This window comes from Bubalus kerabau, chromosome 14 (assembly GCF_029407905.1).
Source record: "Bubalus kerabau isolate K-KA32 ecotype Philippines breed swamp buffalo chromosome 14, PCC_UOA_SB_1v2, whole genome shotgun sequence".
Taxonomy (NCBI): domain Eukaryota; kingdom Metazoa; phylum Chordata; class Mammalia; order Artiodactyla; family Bovidae; genus Bubalus; species Bubalus kerabau.
This window is the reverse complement of record NC_073637.1, coordinates 46,359,792-46,375,129: the sequence shown is the minus strand read 5'-3', so window position 1 is coordinate 46,375,129 and position 15,338 is coordinate 46,359,792. Positions and strand designations below refer to the sequence as shown.

Genomic DNA, 15,338 nt, shown 5'->3' with positions numbered 1-15,338 from the left:
GGCTATATATAACAAAAATATAAAGTAAATACATATGAATATACCAGTATAAATATATGTTTAGGTATACATTGGCACTTAAACACACACATATATATGAAGAATATATAGTACATGAAGAACATGCAAGACACAGTCATTTAACAGCCGGCTCACTATTGTGAGGTACAGTGTAGGTACCTGCAGCACAGACTCATTGGACATCACTGATGAAGGATGTATCCAGCATTCAACCATCCCTGGCACCTAGTAGGCCCTCAAAAATCATTTGATGCAAAAATAATCACAATATTTAAAGTAATTATCCTTCAATTAAAATAAATGGACTAATATAAAAAAAGTCATTTGATTAAGGGATGACTGAATGCCTCCACAGGGTTACATTTCTGTGGCAATCTAAGAATTTCTTGTTTGCATTTTCTAATTTGAAGTAGAAATGTTGGGGTGGGGGAGGGGCAGTGAGCTGGAGGGAAAAGCTTTAAAAAGGCACAGGGTAGGTGGACCCTTTGGGACACTGTTTTGGCCACAGTTTTGCCCCATGGTTTCCATCATGTCTGTCAAAGTGACCCGTGAAGGAGGATGGCTCCCAAACAGTCCCTCCAAACAGGGGGAGTAGTCACCATGCATGCCCCTCTTCAGGTGCCCAGCCCCCCCACCACAGTCTGGCCCCTTGCAGCATCACGTTCATCCTCTGGTCCCTTGAACACTGCCTATGAGAAGCCCATCAGGAGTAACCACAAATGTTGTATAATTGTGACCCAAATTTATAGCCAAGACATTTTATTACATACTGTATTGGAAAGATGAAATGGATGGCTTTAGTTTACACTGTGATTGAAATAAGAATGTATGTTAGTTGCTCAGTCATGTCTGACTCCTTGCGACCCCATGGACCATAGCCTGCCAAGCTCCTCTGTCCATGGAATTCTCCAGGCAAGAATACTGTTGTGGGTGGCCATTCCCTTCTCCAGGGGACCTTCCCAACCCAGGGATTGAACCTGCATCTCCTGCATTGGCAGGCAGATTCTATACTGTCTGAGCCACCAGGGAAGCCCAGATTTCCACTAACAGTCACATCATGTACAATTTGCAACCTCAAGTCAAATAAAAAGCCAGCACATTGATTTCACTTCACTTGACATTATCCGAGTCACTGTAATAATTCTATAAGGAAGCGTCTTTCTCCACTTTTAATACTCCTGCTGCTTTAGTTCTTTCAGAAGACAGCACGGTGACCTGCATGCAACATTATGAGGAAGTCCAGACCTCGGCTTCAGATCTACTGGACTCCCAGGACAGCACAGGGAAGCCAAAATGTCATCAAAGTCGAGAGTTGCCCAGAATTCCCCCAGAGAGCTCGGTGGACACGATGCACAATGGGAGAAGTGCAGACGGGGACCAGGCTCTGCGGATGGAAGGACCCTATGAAGTGCTCAAGGACAGTTCCTCGCAAGAAAACATGGTGGAGGACTGCTTGTATGAAACCGTGAACGAAATTAAGGAGGTGACGGCAGCTGCCCAGCCAAGTCGAGGCCACAGCAGTAGGTCGAAGTCTACTTCCGGTGTGAAAGAGCTTCCGGGGCTGCAGGCCAACAGCAGAACAGACTTTGCCGAGTATGCCTCGGTGGACAGAAACAAAAAGTGTCGACAGAGTGTCAACGCGGAGATTCTTCTTGGAAATTCATGTGATCCAGAAGACGAGGCCCCGCCTCCTGTCCCCGTGAAACTCCTGGACGAAAATGAAAACCTTCAGAAGGAAGAGAGTCAAGCACGAGAAGAGGGAGCCGCTGAGGGGACCAGTGAAACCAACAAGGTGGGTTCCTGCGATTTTGTTTCAGAGCTTTGGTTCCAGTTGGGAATCTAGCTAAACCTGGGGCGTTTGTTTGCATGGTATTCTAAGAAATACATGCTGACATCTTCACGTGCATTGAATGGTAAAAGCTGTTTTCATGTAAGCTGTGTTTGAATTTTTTTACCCCTCCAAGTAATAAAATACTGAAAACTCATGCTTACAAAATATTTCTGCCTTGGCATCTTGGATATTTTCCAGTTTTTGCATCATGTCTAGTTGAGGCCAAGTATTATTTTCTACATTTTGAAGGCCAAAAACGAAAAAGATGAGACTTTGCTGCCCATTTAGCCTCTTCTACTTTTCGCCATCCCAAGCAGTGGGGTGATTCCCGCCCCTCCACCCAAGGTCCCAGAAATCAGAGCCCAGGAACAAGCCCACAGGTGCTGCTGGGCATATCTGGTTATGTATAGACTTTTATAGGAGTCAAGTAAGAGATTTTATTTAACAACAATTTCTAAACAATAACCTGTGACTCTTAAGTTTAGATGTTCAACAGAGCTCTAAAATGCAGTAAGAATCCCTGAGCCTTCTCTGTGTGTGTCCTGTGAACTGACATCCGAGCCACAATAGCTTGGAATTCTCATCTCCAGCTGTCAGCATTACCTTGGGATTTTCCATTCTCTGCAGAGACAACAGTAGGGTTCTCTTCTCAGGTTTCGGTAGGAAAGCTAAGTAGGGGCTAGTCAGTCAATAGCAGCCTTAGAAAACTTGTGGAGTTCATGATCCAAAGGGGAGCCCTGGCTAAGGTTATATGTGCATGCTAAGTCACTTCAGTTGTGTCTGACTCTGCGACCCCATAGACTGTAGCCTGCTAGGCTCCTCTGTCTGTGGGATTCTCCAGGCAAAGATACTGGAGTGGGTTGCCATGCCCTCCTCTAGGGGATCTTCCCGACCCAGGGATGGAGCCTGCGTCTGTTCTGTCTCCTGCATTGATTGGCAGGTGGGTTCTTTACCACTAGCGTCACTTGGGAAGCCCTTATTCCAAGGGGTCATTCTGCACAGAGTTCTCTGAATGCATTTCAGCTTTTCATGTTACCCACGAAGTAAGCCGTTGACAACACCAATGAAGTGTTTATGAACATATTTGTTAAAGGCAAAAACGCAGCCCAATTTTTTGCCCTTTGTATAACCAAAGATAATAAAACTAATGTGAAGTTTATGCTGTTTAAAACAGTTAAACCTTTTTTTACTTACAAGCAGTTGATAGATAAGAGAGTTGATTGTCTAACCACTGCCAAGTAAGCCATTCTCCAGATGTCACATTAGAAACTGGAAATACCCATCTGGGAACCAGATTACCTTTCTGTAGGAATATAGGGATGAATGATCCATCGTTTCCATATAAACCATTCTCATTTTAAGTGATTGGGAGAACTTGAAATGCTTAATATTCATGCTTTCATTTGCAAAAGGATTTTAATGAGCTTTTCCACTGTAAGCTGCAAGATCTAGGTGCTGGGAATGCACTAGTGAACAAGCAGATAAATGAACAAAAATCTCTGCCCCTGTGGCGCTTACATTTTAGTTAGAAGATAAAGACATAAATATGTATGTAAGTAAAATATATTTTTTATATAATACTTATATGTAAAATGAAGTCACTAAGTCGTGTCTGACTCTTTGTGACCCCATAGATTGTAGACCACCAGGCTCCTCTGTCCATGGAATTTTCCAGGCAAGAACTGGAGTGGGTTGCCATTGCCTTCTTCAGGGGCTCTTCCCAACCCAAGGATCGAAACCAGGTCTGCAGCATTGTAGGCAGACTCGACCATCCGAGCGGCCAGGGAAGCCCCATATATACATATGTATTATATAGATAACGTCACTGACTCAATGGACATGAGTTTGAGCAAACTCCAGGAGATAATGAAGGACAGGGAAGCCTAGCGTACTGCAGTCCACGGGTTCAAAAAGAGTCAGACACGACTTAGTGACTGAACAACAAAAGTATATCTTAGAAGGCTTTAAAATATAAAGGAAAAAAATCAGAACAGAATCTGAGGGACTGAGAAAATTGGGTAGGAGCACAGTTGTGAGGAGAGTGGTCAGGGCATACCTGGCTTTGTTCAAAGGGGCATTGGAACAAAAAATTAAAAGGAGTTGAGAGAGTGACTTGGTTCATGTTTTAGGGGAAGAGCCAATGAAGTAGAGGGAATGGCCAGTATGAAGGCCCTGAGGCCAGAGCACGCCCAGCCTCTCCAGGGACGAAGAGGGTATAGGTGTGGCTGGAGAGGAGAGAGCAAGGCTAAGAGGAGTTGAAAGAGAGATTAACTGGGGGCCCAGCCCTGTATGGCCTTGGCTTATAATCTGAATAAAATGGGGTCGCTTGAAAGCCTTGAGCAGGATGACTTCATCTGGGTTTAAGAAGGATCCCTCTGATGGAGTTGACATTCAGCCGTGAAGAATGGAAGCAAGGAGACCAGTTGGGTAGCCATTCTAATAAGCAAGACAAGAAACACTTGTTGGAACAGGGTAGGAGCAGCAGAAGTAACAGGAGACACTAAACTAGAACCAGGAGATTTGTTGATGGGCCAGATGTGGATGAAAGGATGAGGTAACAGTGATGAATCCAGGGTGTGGCCTGAGCCCCTGGAAGCGTGGGACTGCCATAAACTGAAGTAGAAGGACTGTGGGCCAAGCAAATTTGGGAGTTCGGGGCTGGACATATTGGTTTGAGATAGATATTGGTCATCCAAGAAGCAACATCAGAGAACAGCTGGATGGAGGAGCAGGCTTATAAGGATAGGCCTGGGCTGGGCTTGTACATTTGGAAGTCAGCAGCAGAAATTAGTTTTTTCAAGCTGACATCGGGTGAGATCACTGCATGAGTGTGTGTGAGTGGGGACTTGAAGAGTTCTAAGGACACAGGTCCAGGAAAGAAAGGAGCCAGCAGAAGAGAGGAAAACAGGAGAGAAAAACAGGAAAATCCAGTGTCCTAGAAGCCAAGGAGTGAGTGTTCGGGGAAGAAGGGGTGACCTTGCAGCACACAGCAGGTGGGTCAGGAGAGAGGTCAGGAGAGATCAGTGACACGGTGGACATCAGTGTCCTCCTCAAGAGCAGTTTCTTTGGAATCTAGGAGGCAGAAACTGAACTGAAATGGGTTTGGAGAGATAATAGGAAGAGAAAAATTGAGTGTTGTTTTTTTTTAGACAACTCTTTTAAGAGGTTTTGCTATAATGGAATTAGTAACAGAACTAGAAGGGTGTGTTGGTTTGGTTTGGGTTTTAGAATAGATAAATAGCCTGTTTTTATGTGGATGGGGATGACTCCATAGAGGGGAAAGTTGATGTAGACAGAATGGAGTGTTGCTGGTGCTTATATCCACGAGTGGGTGCAAGGGGTCAGGGTCTCCTGCACAGGAGGAAGGGATTGCCTTAAGGTGGAGCATGGAACGTTCACTTGTGGCAACGGGCAGGAAGGAAGACGTGTGAATGCAGAGACTGGAGGTGTGATGGGAGAGGTAGAAGTTTATAGACATTTCTTTTGATTCCTTCAGTTTTCTCAAGGTCCTCAGCTAGGGATGAGGTGTTGGGGGTTCGGGGAGAGAGGAGAAGATGTGAAGAAGGCATCTAGGAAAGCAGGGGCCAGGGGGTAGTAGCAGGTGTAGGAAGATTCAGAGCAGCTTTAAGGACTCACTTGAGGGGTGAGTTCTCCAGTGACCAGGAAGGGAGTGGAGTACTTAAAGTACGACAGTGGTGGCCAACCATGGAGCTTGAGTTTGATAGGGTAAGAAGGAAGGACACTGAGGAGAAGTGAGACATGGAAAAAGTGGTTGGGGGCCCCACAGTTTTGCAGGCTTGTTGAAACTGGGTTATGGGAGGAGTAGGCATGAATAGTGAGTGCTGGTCGGAAGGGGCCTGCAGGGAGATGGGATAGTGGGGCTGCTGTGGTTTAGGGTAAGAGGGGTCTGAGGTGCAGACTGAGCAGGGAGGTGGGGCAAGGATGCACGGTCAGTGCAGGGAGGTCAAGGAGTAGGTGCAGGTTTGGAAGGATACAGGTCAGTTGAAATCACCAAGAATTCAGGCAGGAGATGTGTTAGAGATTCAGTGAACCCAGAGCCAGAATCACCAAGAATCACCAAGAAATGAGGCCAGAAAATGTGAGTTGATTTCTCCACTAGTTGTGAAAAGTTTCCAGATGACTTAAGAATCTTCCTGATGACTCATGCAAACTAGAAATAAAAAGTTTAGGGATTTGACAAACACCATGGTATTTTTTCAGTCAATTTTTCAATCTTTCATTAATGATCAATCCTTCAGTGATAATTAGGAGTTGAAACAGTAGGCTTCATAATCATTTGGTTTTTCTGTACCTACAGATTCAAATAAAAAAATTAGAAGAAACTTATCTAATGTAATACTGCTGGGTATGTAAAATCATACTTATGTGTTTATTCCTGAGGTCCTTTATATAATTTCTTTGTAGAAAATAGTTTCTTGTCTAAAAATCGTTTGAAAACATTTTTGTTTATAGTTGCATCAAAGCATATGCCCAAAAAAAGGTTAAATTATTGACTTTAAACTCTCTTCTCTTGATTTATTTTATTCTAACAGAGACTTAGTTCATTGTCATACAAGTCCCGGGAAGAAGACCCAACTCTCACAGAAGAAGAGGTGAGTTTTGTTACTTTTAAATAATCCAGAAGCTCTTGTAATAGAGAATAGCACTTCCTTCCTTAAGTAGATGCTCTGTCATGTTACCCTTCATCTGAGAAAGCTGAAGTAGGCTCTTAAGCCTATGGTTGGAGATGAGAGTTGGCTATGTTGGCTTTATCATGGTTCAGAGAAAGTAACTGGGAGATGGGAAGACAAGGAAGAGGATAAGTTGAACAAAGAAGCTCAATAGGGAAGAAGGAGAAGACAAAAATAGAAAGGGGAGGGGAGGAAAGAGGAATGAGAAGAGAGAAATGTTAAGTGTGTGAGCTTTAATCAGGGAGGAGGTTCCCATTAGAAGGAAGTTAATAGTGGGTTGGAATATGCAGGGAATTGGAACAGGTAGGTGTAGAGAATTTGCTCCAGGCTGGGAGACAGAGGAAGAAAGGCTTAGGCTTCTGGGAGACAGAGCAGGAAACTTCAAAAACCCTTCCAGACTGGAAGTAGGGTTAGACATGGCCACCAATGAGAAACAGTGATGTATCCTCCTAAGCACTGGGGCTAAAGAGTCATGGGTTAAACTTTCAGTGAAGCATTAAAATTGTAAAAGCCAGTATTTATGGGATTTTGTCAAGCTAGATTCAGAGCCGAACACCTTAATTTGTCTAGCTACATAAAGCCTCTTTCTGGCATGCCTAGCTTAGTCAATTGTGTATGTGTACAAAAGCAATGTGGGCTTTGCAGGTGGCGCTAGTGGTAAAGAACCCACCTGCCAGTGCAGGAGGCATAAGAGACACAAGTTCAATCCCTGGGTCATGAAGATCCCTGGAGGAGGGCACGACAACCCACTCTACTATTCTTGCCTGGAGAATCCCATGGACAGAGGAGCCTGGTGGGCTACAGTCCATGGGCTCACAAAGAGTCAGACACGACTGAGGTGGCTTGGCACGCGTACACACACACAAAAGCAACACACACGTGTGACGTTGCCCAGCCCCCACCATGTTCCCTCTCCGAGGAGTGGAACTGCCATCTGTCCACCTGGTTGCAGAAGCCAAAACTCTGGGGCCCTCCTGAACACCGCATTTTCCTCACTGTCTTCAGATTCAGCCAGTAATCAGGCCCTTCAATTCCACCTCAGAAGCTAACTTTCATGTCCCCCCATGCCTGTCCATCTCCACTGGGCCCTCCCCCACGAGACTAATGCAGGGCCCTCCTACCAGGGCCCGAAGTGGCTCCTGTGCCTCCTCCAGCATTTTTCTCTCTCCTGGAGCCATCCCATTGGGCTAAGAAAATATTTTAATTCCCTGGAAGTCCAGTTTTTAGGACTTGGTGCTTTCACTGCTGAGGCCATGGGTTCAGTCCCTGGTTAAGGAATTAAGATTCTACAAGCCAGGCTGAAAAAAAATATATAAGAGATCTGGAAACTAATTCTTTAAAATAAATTGAGACTATGTGAAACTTTTAATTACTTTTCCTCTTATCTTACATTTGTTTGTGGTTTTTGAATAGGACACTGTTATACTGATGAATGTTGAACATAGAATAAAGAACTGTGACTCCCATGTATTCATTCTAGGAAGATGATTTAGGAAAAATAAATATGGAGATCATTTATTTTTATATTCATGTGATATAATGTTAGTCCAGACTGAAACTGAGACCTGAATTTTAAGTACTATTATCCTAATTTAACAGAATGATGGGGGAAGGGTTGAATATAAAAAGAAGAGAAATGAGGGAAAGAGGGTAATTTATGAGAACATAATAACAATTTACAGACTGAATAATAATGATGAAAGATGTTAAAGAGAAAAATTACAAAGCTAAATAGTAAGAGGGCTTGAAGAGAAACCTTTTATTTATACAAAATAAAAATAATAGTCATAGGAGAAATATATTCAAAAAGAATATTAGAAGACTTGAGAAATGTTAATAAGATTTCAAATTTACAGTGACACCCTCCTGCACATTTGGTTCATGCCCAGGGATAATATTAAGTTGCAAGTTAATGAAAGAGCTTGTAATTTAAAAAAGAAAAGACTGTAAAAGCCAAGAAGGCCCAAGTACTTACCAGGAGTGGAAGCCATTATGACAGAAGCATGGGCAAGAAAGGAGGAAGAGAAACAGAAATGGTGCTGAGGGCCCAGCTCTCGCTGTCACTCTCACAGATAAAGCTGTGTTTGTCTTCCTGATGTTACCACTGAAGCTGAGGAATAAATATCCAGACACCGGCTCCCTTCATTACTATCCATGCATGTGTGCTTAATGGCTCAGTCGTGTCCAGCTCTTTGCGACCCACAGACTGTAGCCTGCCAGCCTCCTCATGGGATTCTCCAGGCAAGAATAATGGAGTGGGTTGCCATTTCCTCCTCCTCCAGGGGATCTTCCCAACCCAGGGATTGAACCCCAGTCTCCTGCACTGCAGGCAGATTCTTTACCTTCTGAGCCACCGGGGAAGCCCCTATCATGCCTGACTCACCCCTTTATAATCCGTCCACATTTTTGGCTCGGACCACCTTTTAAATAAAAAGTTTCATGTGTTGGCAACTTGCTACACAAAGCAGAGGCCTTGTTTTTTATTCTTCTGAAATGGAAAGCTACTCTAATTCCTCATTTTGAAAGGAATTTTTTAGTTAAAACCTCTCAGGTGAGAATGTTAATTTAATATGCATGAAAATGGTTAAATCAACAGGGCAGGAGTTTTACAAAGATTATTTCTCTGACTCAAACCCTTTGGATTGTCTAAGCCTGGCAAATGCCAGCCACCAGCCTGTAGGGAAAGTTCTCATGCAAATGACAGTTAGCGTGCGGCAGGCGTGTCTTAAGAAGCTTTGGAGGCCAGCTGGAAGCTTTCTGCCCAGCATGTGGATATGTGAGAGTAGGACATCTCCCTCTGCACTTGCAAAGCCAAGCATCTGTCAGGAAGTATGTTCCCTTATTTCCTGGGTGTTTTAATACATCAATTGCTGTGCAAAGATAACTGCAGGTAATGAAGGATATTTTTACTTATTTCCAACCATGATTTCTAACAATAAAACAATACCCTCCCTCCCACATCTCCTAATCAGTCCATTTTTGTATCAAAGAAAATGAAACCTCTCCTGATATTTGTGGCTTTGTTGTTGATGTTCAGTTGCTCAGTCATGTCTGACTCTTTGCAACCCTATGGACTGCAGCATGCCAGGCTTCCCTGTCCTTCGTCTCCTGGAGTTTGCTCAAACTCATGTCCATCGAGTCAGTGATGCCATCCAACCATATCATCCTCTGTCATCCCCTTCTCCTGCCTTCTGTATTTGTGGCTAGATGAGATGTATTGGTGAGACTGAGTGGGTTTGCTTGGAAAACAGCCTGTTCTTCCCAAAGGAAAGAGTGTCCCATAAGTTTTTGTCTTTGGTGCATGAGAGGTGCGATCTTGTCTGACTCTCCACGACCCAATGGACTGTAGTCCACCAGACTCCTCTGTCCATGGGATTTCCCAGGCAAGAATGCTGGAATGGGTAGCCATTCCCTTCTCCAGGGAATCTTCCTGACCCAGGGTTTGAACCCATGACTCCTGCATCTCCTGCCCTGGCAGGCAAATTCTTCACTATTGAGCCACCTGGGCAGCCCATCCCCTAAGTTGATTGTCTCCCAATATCATTTCTGAGTTGATTTCATATAAGAATGAATTTTCCCACTGAAGAAAACTTAGCCCCATCTCTGAATGTCTATTTAACCAATAGTATGCAATGAAGTATTAATTTAAAAAATAGTAGAGGGGTTGGATGGTAAGGAAGATGGGAGGGAGGTTCAAGAGGAAGAGGTATAACTATGGCTGATTCATGTTGATATTTGGCAGAAAACAACGAAATTCTGTAAAGCAATTGTCCTTCGATAAAATTAATAGATAAAATCAGAAAAAAAAAAATAGTGGAAAGTGATCCTCTGACAGATATATGTATACTGCCAACCAGCATCCAGAAGCTATTGTTGAGACCTTTGTGATGCAGGAGGAGTGGATTACACAGTCTGGTGCAGTGGTTCTCGCACTTAGTGGGCATGAGAGTCAGCCCACCCCCAGAATTTGTGACTCAGTGGTTCTGGGGTGGTGCCCCAGAGTTTGCCTTTCCAAAAAATGTCCAGATCCTGCTACTGCTGACTTGAAGCCCACCCTTTTGAGTATCACCAGGATGATATGTTTTCTACCCTTTTTTGTAAAGCAGTCAAAACTTTCCTCAGGTGAAATATCATTGTGATAAAGAAATCAAATAAAACCCGATGTTGTAGTCAGGTCCTGGGGGTCTTGAGCTGCCCACTCTACCTGCTTGCCTCAAACCCTCGGCAGAATTAGAGAGAACCTGGATTTCATAGAATTAGGCTACTTACAAAGTTATAGACAACACATATAATTGTTCTGCTACGTACTCCAGGATTAGCATAGGTTGTGAAGAATCGGCTTCTGGGTATATATTCAAAAGAAATGAAAACACTGTCTACAAGAGATATCTGTACTCCCCTGTTTATTGCAGCATTATTCACAGTAGCCAAGTCATGAAAACAACTTAACTGTCCAACAACAGATGAATGGATAAAGAAAATGTAATTACACACACACACACACACGCATGTACACATAATGGAATATTATTCATCCATAAAAAAGAAAATCTTGCCATTTGCAACAGCATAGATGGATCTTGAGGGCATTGTGCCAAGTGAAATGAGTCAGATAGAGAAAGACGGATACTGTGTATTCTCATATAGATGTGAAATCTAGAAAAGCCAAACAGAAATAGAGTAGAATGGTGGTTGCCTCAGGCTGGGGACTGGGGGAAATGGGGAGATGTTGGTCAAAGGGTCAAACTTCCATCTATAATAAGTTCTGGGAATATAGTACAGCATGGTGGCTAGAACTAACAATACTGTGTTATATACTTGAAACTTAGAGCTTAAATGTTATCACCGCACACCAAATATATGGTAATTACAGTAAAGAAGTTGTTAACTAACTTTATTGTGGTAATCATTTCACAATATGTATATCAAACCATCATGCTGCACACCTTAAACTTACATGTGTTGTGTGTCAATTATGTCTCTGTAAAGTTTGGGAATCTGAAAAAAATTCTTAAAGGGACCCACACCCCCATAGTCCCAAGAATCTAGCTTGTCACTAAAAGGGGGGAGGGAGGAATCAAGCTTGGAGCTTATTTATTCACTTCCCCCCTTGTTTTCTAGATCTCGGCCATGTATTCATCAGTGCATAAAAAAGGACAGCCAGGGAACAAATCAGGACAGTCACTTAGAGTACCGGAGACCTCCTACACCTCCATGCCGGGAGCCGCTCCGAGGTCCCCCTCTTCCTACAACGATCTCTATGCCACTGTTAAAGACTTTGAGAAGATGCCGAATAGTGTCAGCACACTTCCAGCAGCAGGCAAGCCCAGTGAGGAGCCTGAGCCAGATTATGAAGCAATACAGACTCTAAACAGAGAGGAAGAGAAGTCTGCCCCAGAGACCAACAGTCACCATGGCCTTCGCCCAAAAGAGAATGACTACGAGAGCATCGGGGACTTGCAGCAATGCCGAGACGTCACCAGGCTCTAGCAGCCTGGAAAGGACCCAGCTCACAGGACCAGCCGGCACAGCCAGTGCGGCTGCAGAAGATAAGAAGCGACGTCAGCCACACTTCATATGCTGCTTTAGGAAAGGGACGACGATTGGAGGTGCCAGAACTGCTTCTCAGTTTGGGGAGAAATGCGGGAGGCACCCTGCTGCCAGGGCACTGGCATACCCAAGCACACCTGCTTCATGCACCCGCTCCCTCTGGAAGGATCCCGGCTGTCAGTGATCTCACCCTCTTCGTGAAGAAAGCCACGCAGTAAGGAAGAATGACACTTGTCAAAAACCACAGCTCACCTGCCTGAAACACTGCCATTCACAGGAGCCTGGTTTCTCTCCCTCTCTCCTTTTCGCTGTCTGCTACTGATAGTAAAATGAATGGCATTTCTCTCTGAAATCTTCCGATTTATAATGGTTCGTTCCAAGGATTTTCTCCTACCAGGCTGGGCCTTTGCCTTCAAGTGGGTGTTTTCCGTTGCTAAGAAATTGTGGTTGCTATTTCCGGTCTGCTCCCCAGCCCGTTCAAAGAGCTGCACCTGGGAACCCAAGCCCCCAACCAGTGGAGAGCGCTGGGGACACCCCTTGAGTTTCCTGGCTCTTCATTCCTTCTGATTTGGGCACTCCATGTCAGCAGCCTCTTCCAAAGTATGTGAAGTCATTGTTAGATGCTTTATTTTATTTTTATAGTCAATATGGTTTCCCCCCCTCCCAGTGTTTGAAACTCTTCAGAGTCTTTTCAGTATTTTCAAAGAATATCATGGTACTTCTATACTTGTTTTAGTCCAGCTCATTCTTCCAAAACAGAGAGCCTTAATCTCAATGTTAGGACACAGACCACGTGTTTGGGTGGCAGCCACTGCATCCATCTCTTCCCAAGGGCTGTGGACTTGAATGTGTATTTCTGATGATCTCCGCTGCCACACTGACGGTGCAGGAGTTCATACATGAACTGCTCCCCTAAGGTAATCTATTTGAGATTAAAATATAAACATTTATTTTTGTTATATAAATTTATAAGGTATTTTATGTTTAATGCCTAATTTCTAGGAAGTGCCAGATAAAATATATATTAACTATTTTGATTTGATGTACAATGATTTATATTCTCATTTTGAAAAGACACCATGAAGCACATAAGCTTGTACCAGTAGTTATCTTTTTTCTAACCAAGTGTTTAAAACATGGAAGGTTTTTAAAGACATCGCTTTTCAAATGGTACTTGGAGCTCTTGGTCAAAAATCAGCTGACTCACTGGAGAAACAAGTGGAATAAACAGAACTGATCATTTTCAATGGTTTGTGGTGGGCAATAGTGAAATATTTGAAATGGTAAAAATGGAAAGAGGAACAAGATATGACTAGGGATGACTGACGATTAACCTTATGAAAGTATTATGATTCCATTAAGGTTTAGCTACGTTTTTAAGAAAAAGGTGATGAATTCTGTAGCCTGGTGCTTGTACATGTAAATTCCCTGTTGGGATTTTTTTTTTCCCCTTCATTCAGTGGCTGAAATCACTCAGATTGAGAGCTCAGCCTGGTTTGAATTTAATCATCTCTTTAGATTTTATAAGGCCGACATTGGGAAACTTGTTCACTTTTCATTCTAAAAGGAACCTGGTTGAAGTGCTATTATGTAGTGTGGGCTACAGAAAAGAAGCTTTTCCTACACTGTAAAGAAAAAAAAAAGGCAATTATTCTGTACCACTGTGACATCTGTGATTTTTCAGATTGAATAATCTTACTGTTTTCACTCATTAGGACAAAGAATGCAGTTGGGAGGATGAAGCATCTTGTAAATTGTAGGGACCAGCTCCCGGGCATGTTTTTTCCATTCCTTGCATTCATGGCTTGATTTTGTGACTGCTCTGTAATACGTTTCTGCAATTGTAAAGTAGCTCAGTTGGAGTAAATGGTTTGCTTGTTATTTTCCAATCAGCCTGGTCTCTCCCGTGAAGACTTTATGTGCATAAAAGCACAATCATTGATCAAAAGATCATGGCAGAATAACCTTGGATCAGGGAGAAGTTTATCAGAAAGGTGCAAGGCCCATACTCTCTGAATTCATCTCCTTTGTAAGCACTGGTTTGCCTGGTGATTCTCACTGCTTATTGTGAAGGAGTCTGAGCCAGCAACCTCAGGATCATGGGGTTGCTTTGGCACCTGCTGACAGCCACGTCACACTGTTCACCTAGCCTCGTGCATGCTGCAGTCACACCTGACTGCTCAAAAGTTGCAGTTCATGATGTCTCACTTATGACCAAGGAAACGGGTATGGTCTCTAAAGAGTAAAGCCGTTTCTAGATAGGGAAGCCCTTTATAAATAGTCATATCTTGAAATTTCATTATTGGAATTCCTCCAGAAGTTTCAAAATAAGGGCTATGCCTTATGGCCGTCAAGTGTGCAGTGAAATCTCTCTCTCAATTGGAGAACCTGTGCTAAGAATAAGTTGTGATATAAAGTATTAAAAGGGAACTGTAAGGGCCTCCAAAACACATCCTGAAAGAGTAAGTAATAGCACAATCCATGAGGACTAGGGGGTGAGAAAAGCAGAGTAAACTTTGGGAGATGACTCTGCTCTTTAGAACATTAGGTACCTTACTGAAGTATTTTATTGATGTAACATCACTGTTTTAACCCTTTAGTACAGTATTTCATAAATTTCATCACTTTTTAAAAATTTTATTTGTTGAAACTTTGTGCTAGAATCTTTAGGTTGGAAGCCTATGGTTTCTTTAAAAAGTTTTCATCTTAAAAGCTACATAGTTTAAATGTATGAAAAGTAATTATCAAGAAAGAAAGTTTACTGTATCTTTAAAATTCAATTTGACATCCATATTATGTATGCATTGAACTATAATAACCTAGGTTATTATAATCTTGCCTAGGATCTTTGCTTTTATTCATGTATGTTGAAAGTTTCAAAGAATTTTTTACTGATTCTCAGATATTGTCTGTCAGCAGGGAAGTGTAACCTGCTTTATGTGAAATGTTTGAGGAGATTTTAAATTCTAGGAGGAAGTAATTTTTGCACATATCTTTGCCACATTTTTTTTTCCTGCCCTTCAGTAAATTAAATCATTAGGATTATTAAAGCTTTTGAAAGTACCACTCTCCTTTGTGGGAAAAAGGCTAATTACTGATTTATCTGCCCTTAAAATCTGAGAGTTGATTCTAATTGAGTGCTAGATTAGGTAGTTAGCAAAAAGAACTGAAATTTAACCTCAGCATGTTACTAGATCTAGCTCTCATATTTTATTTTCATTGTTCAAATTAGAGCATTTATTTAC

General features: G+C 42.8%; 1 protein-coding gene across 3 annotated transcripts in view; it reads left to right on the top strand.

Annotated features, from left to right (window-relative positions):
- Window positions 1–15,128, top strand: part of PAG1 (phosphoprotein membrane anchor with glycosphingolipid microdomains 1) — a 153,401-nt gene extending 138,273 nt beyond the window's left edge. For all 3 annotated transcript variants that reach the window (XM_055546347.1, XM_055546346.1, XM_055546348.1), the window contains 3 exons: window positions 1,212–1,813; window positions 6,406–6,465; window positions 11,665–15,128. In XM_055546347.1, coding sequence (XP_055402322.1) covers window positions 1,212–1,813; window positions 6,406–6,465; window positions 11,665–12,033 — 1,031 coding nt within the window. In that variant the 3' untranslated portion in view covers window positions 12,034–15,128. The remainder of the gene's footprint in view (window positions 1–1,211; window positions 1,814–6,405; window positions 6,466–11,664) is intronic.
- The last annotated feature ends 210 nt before the right edge of the window (window positions 15,129–15,338 follow it).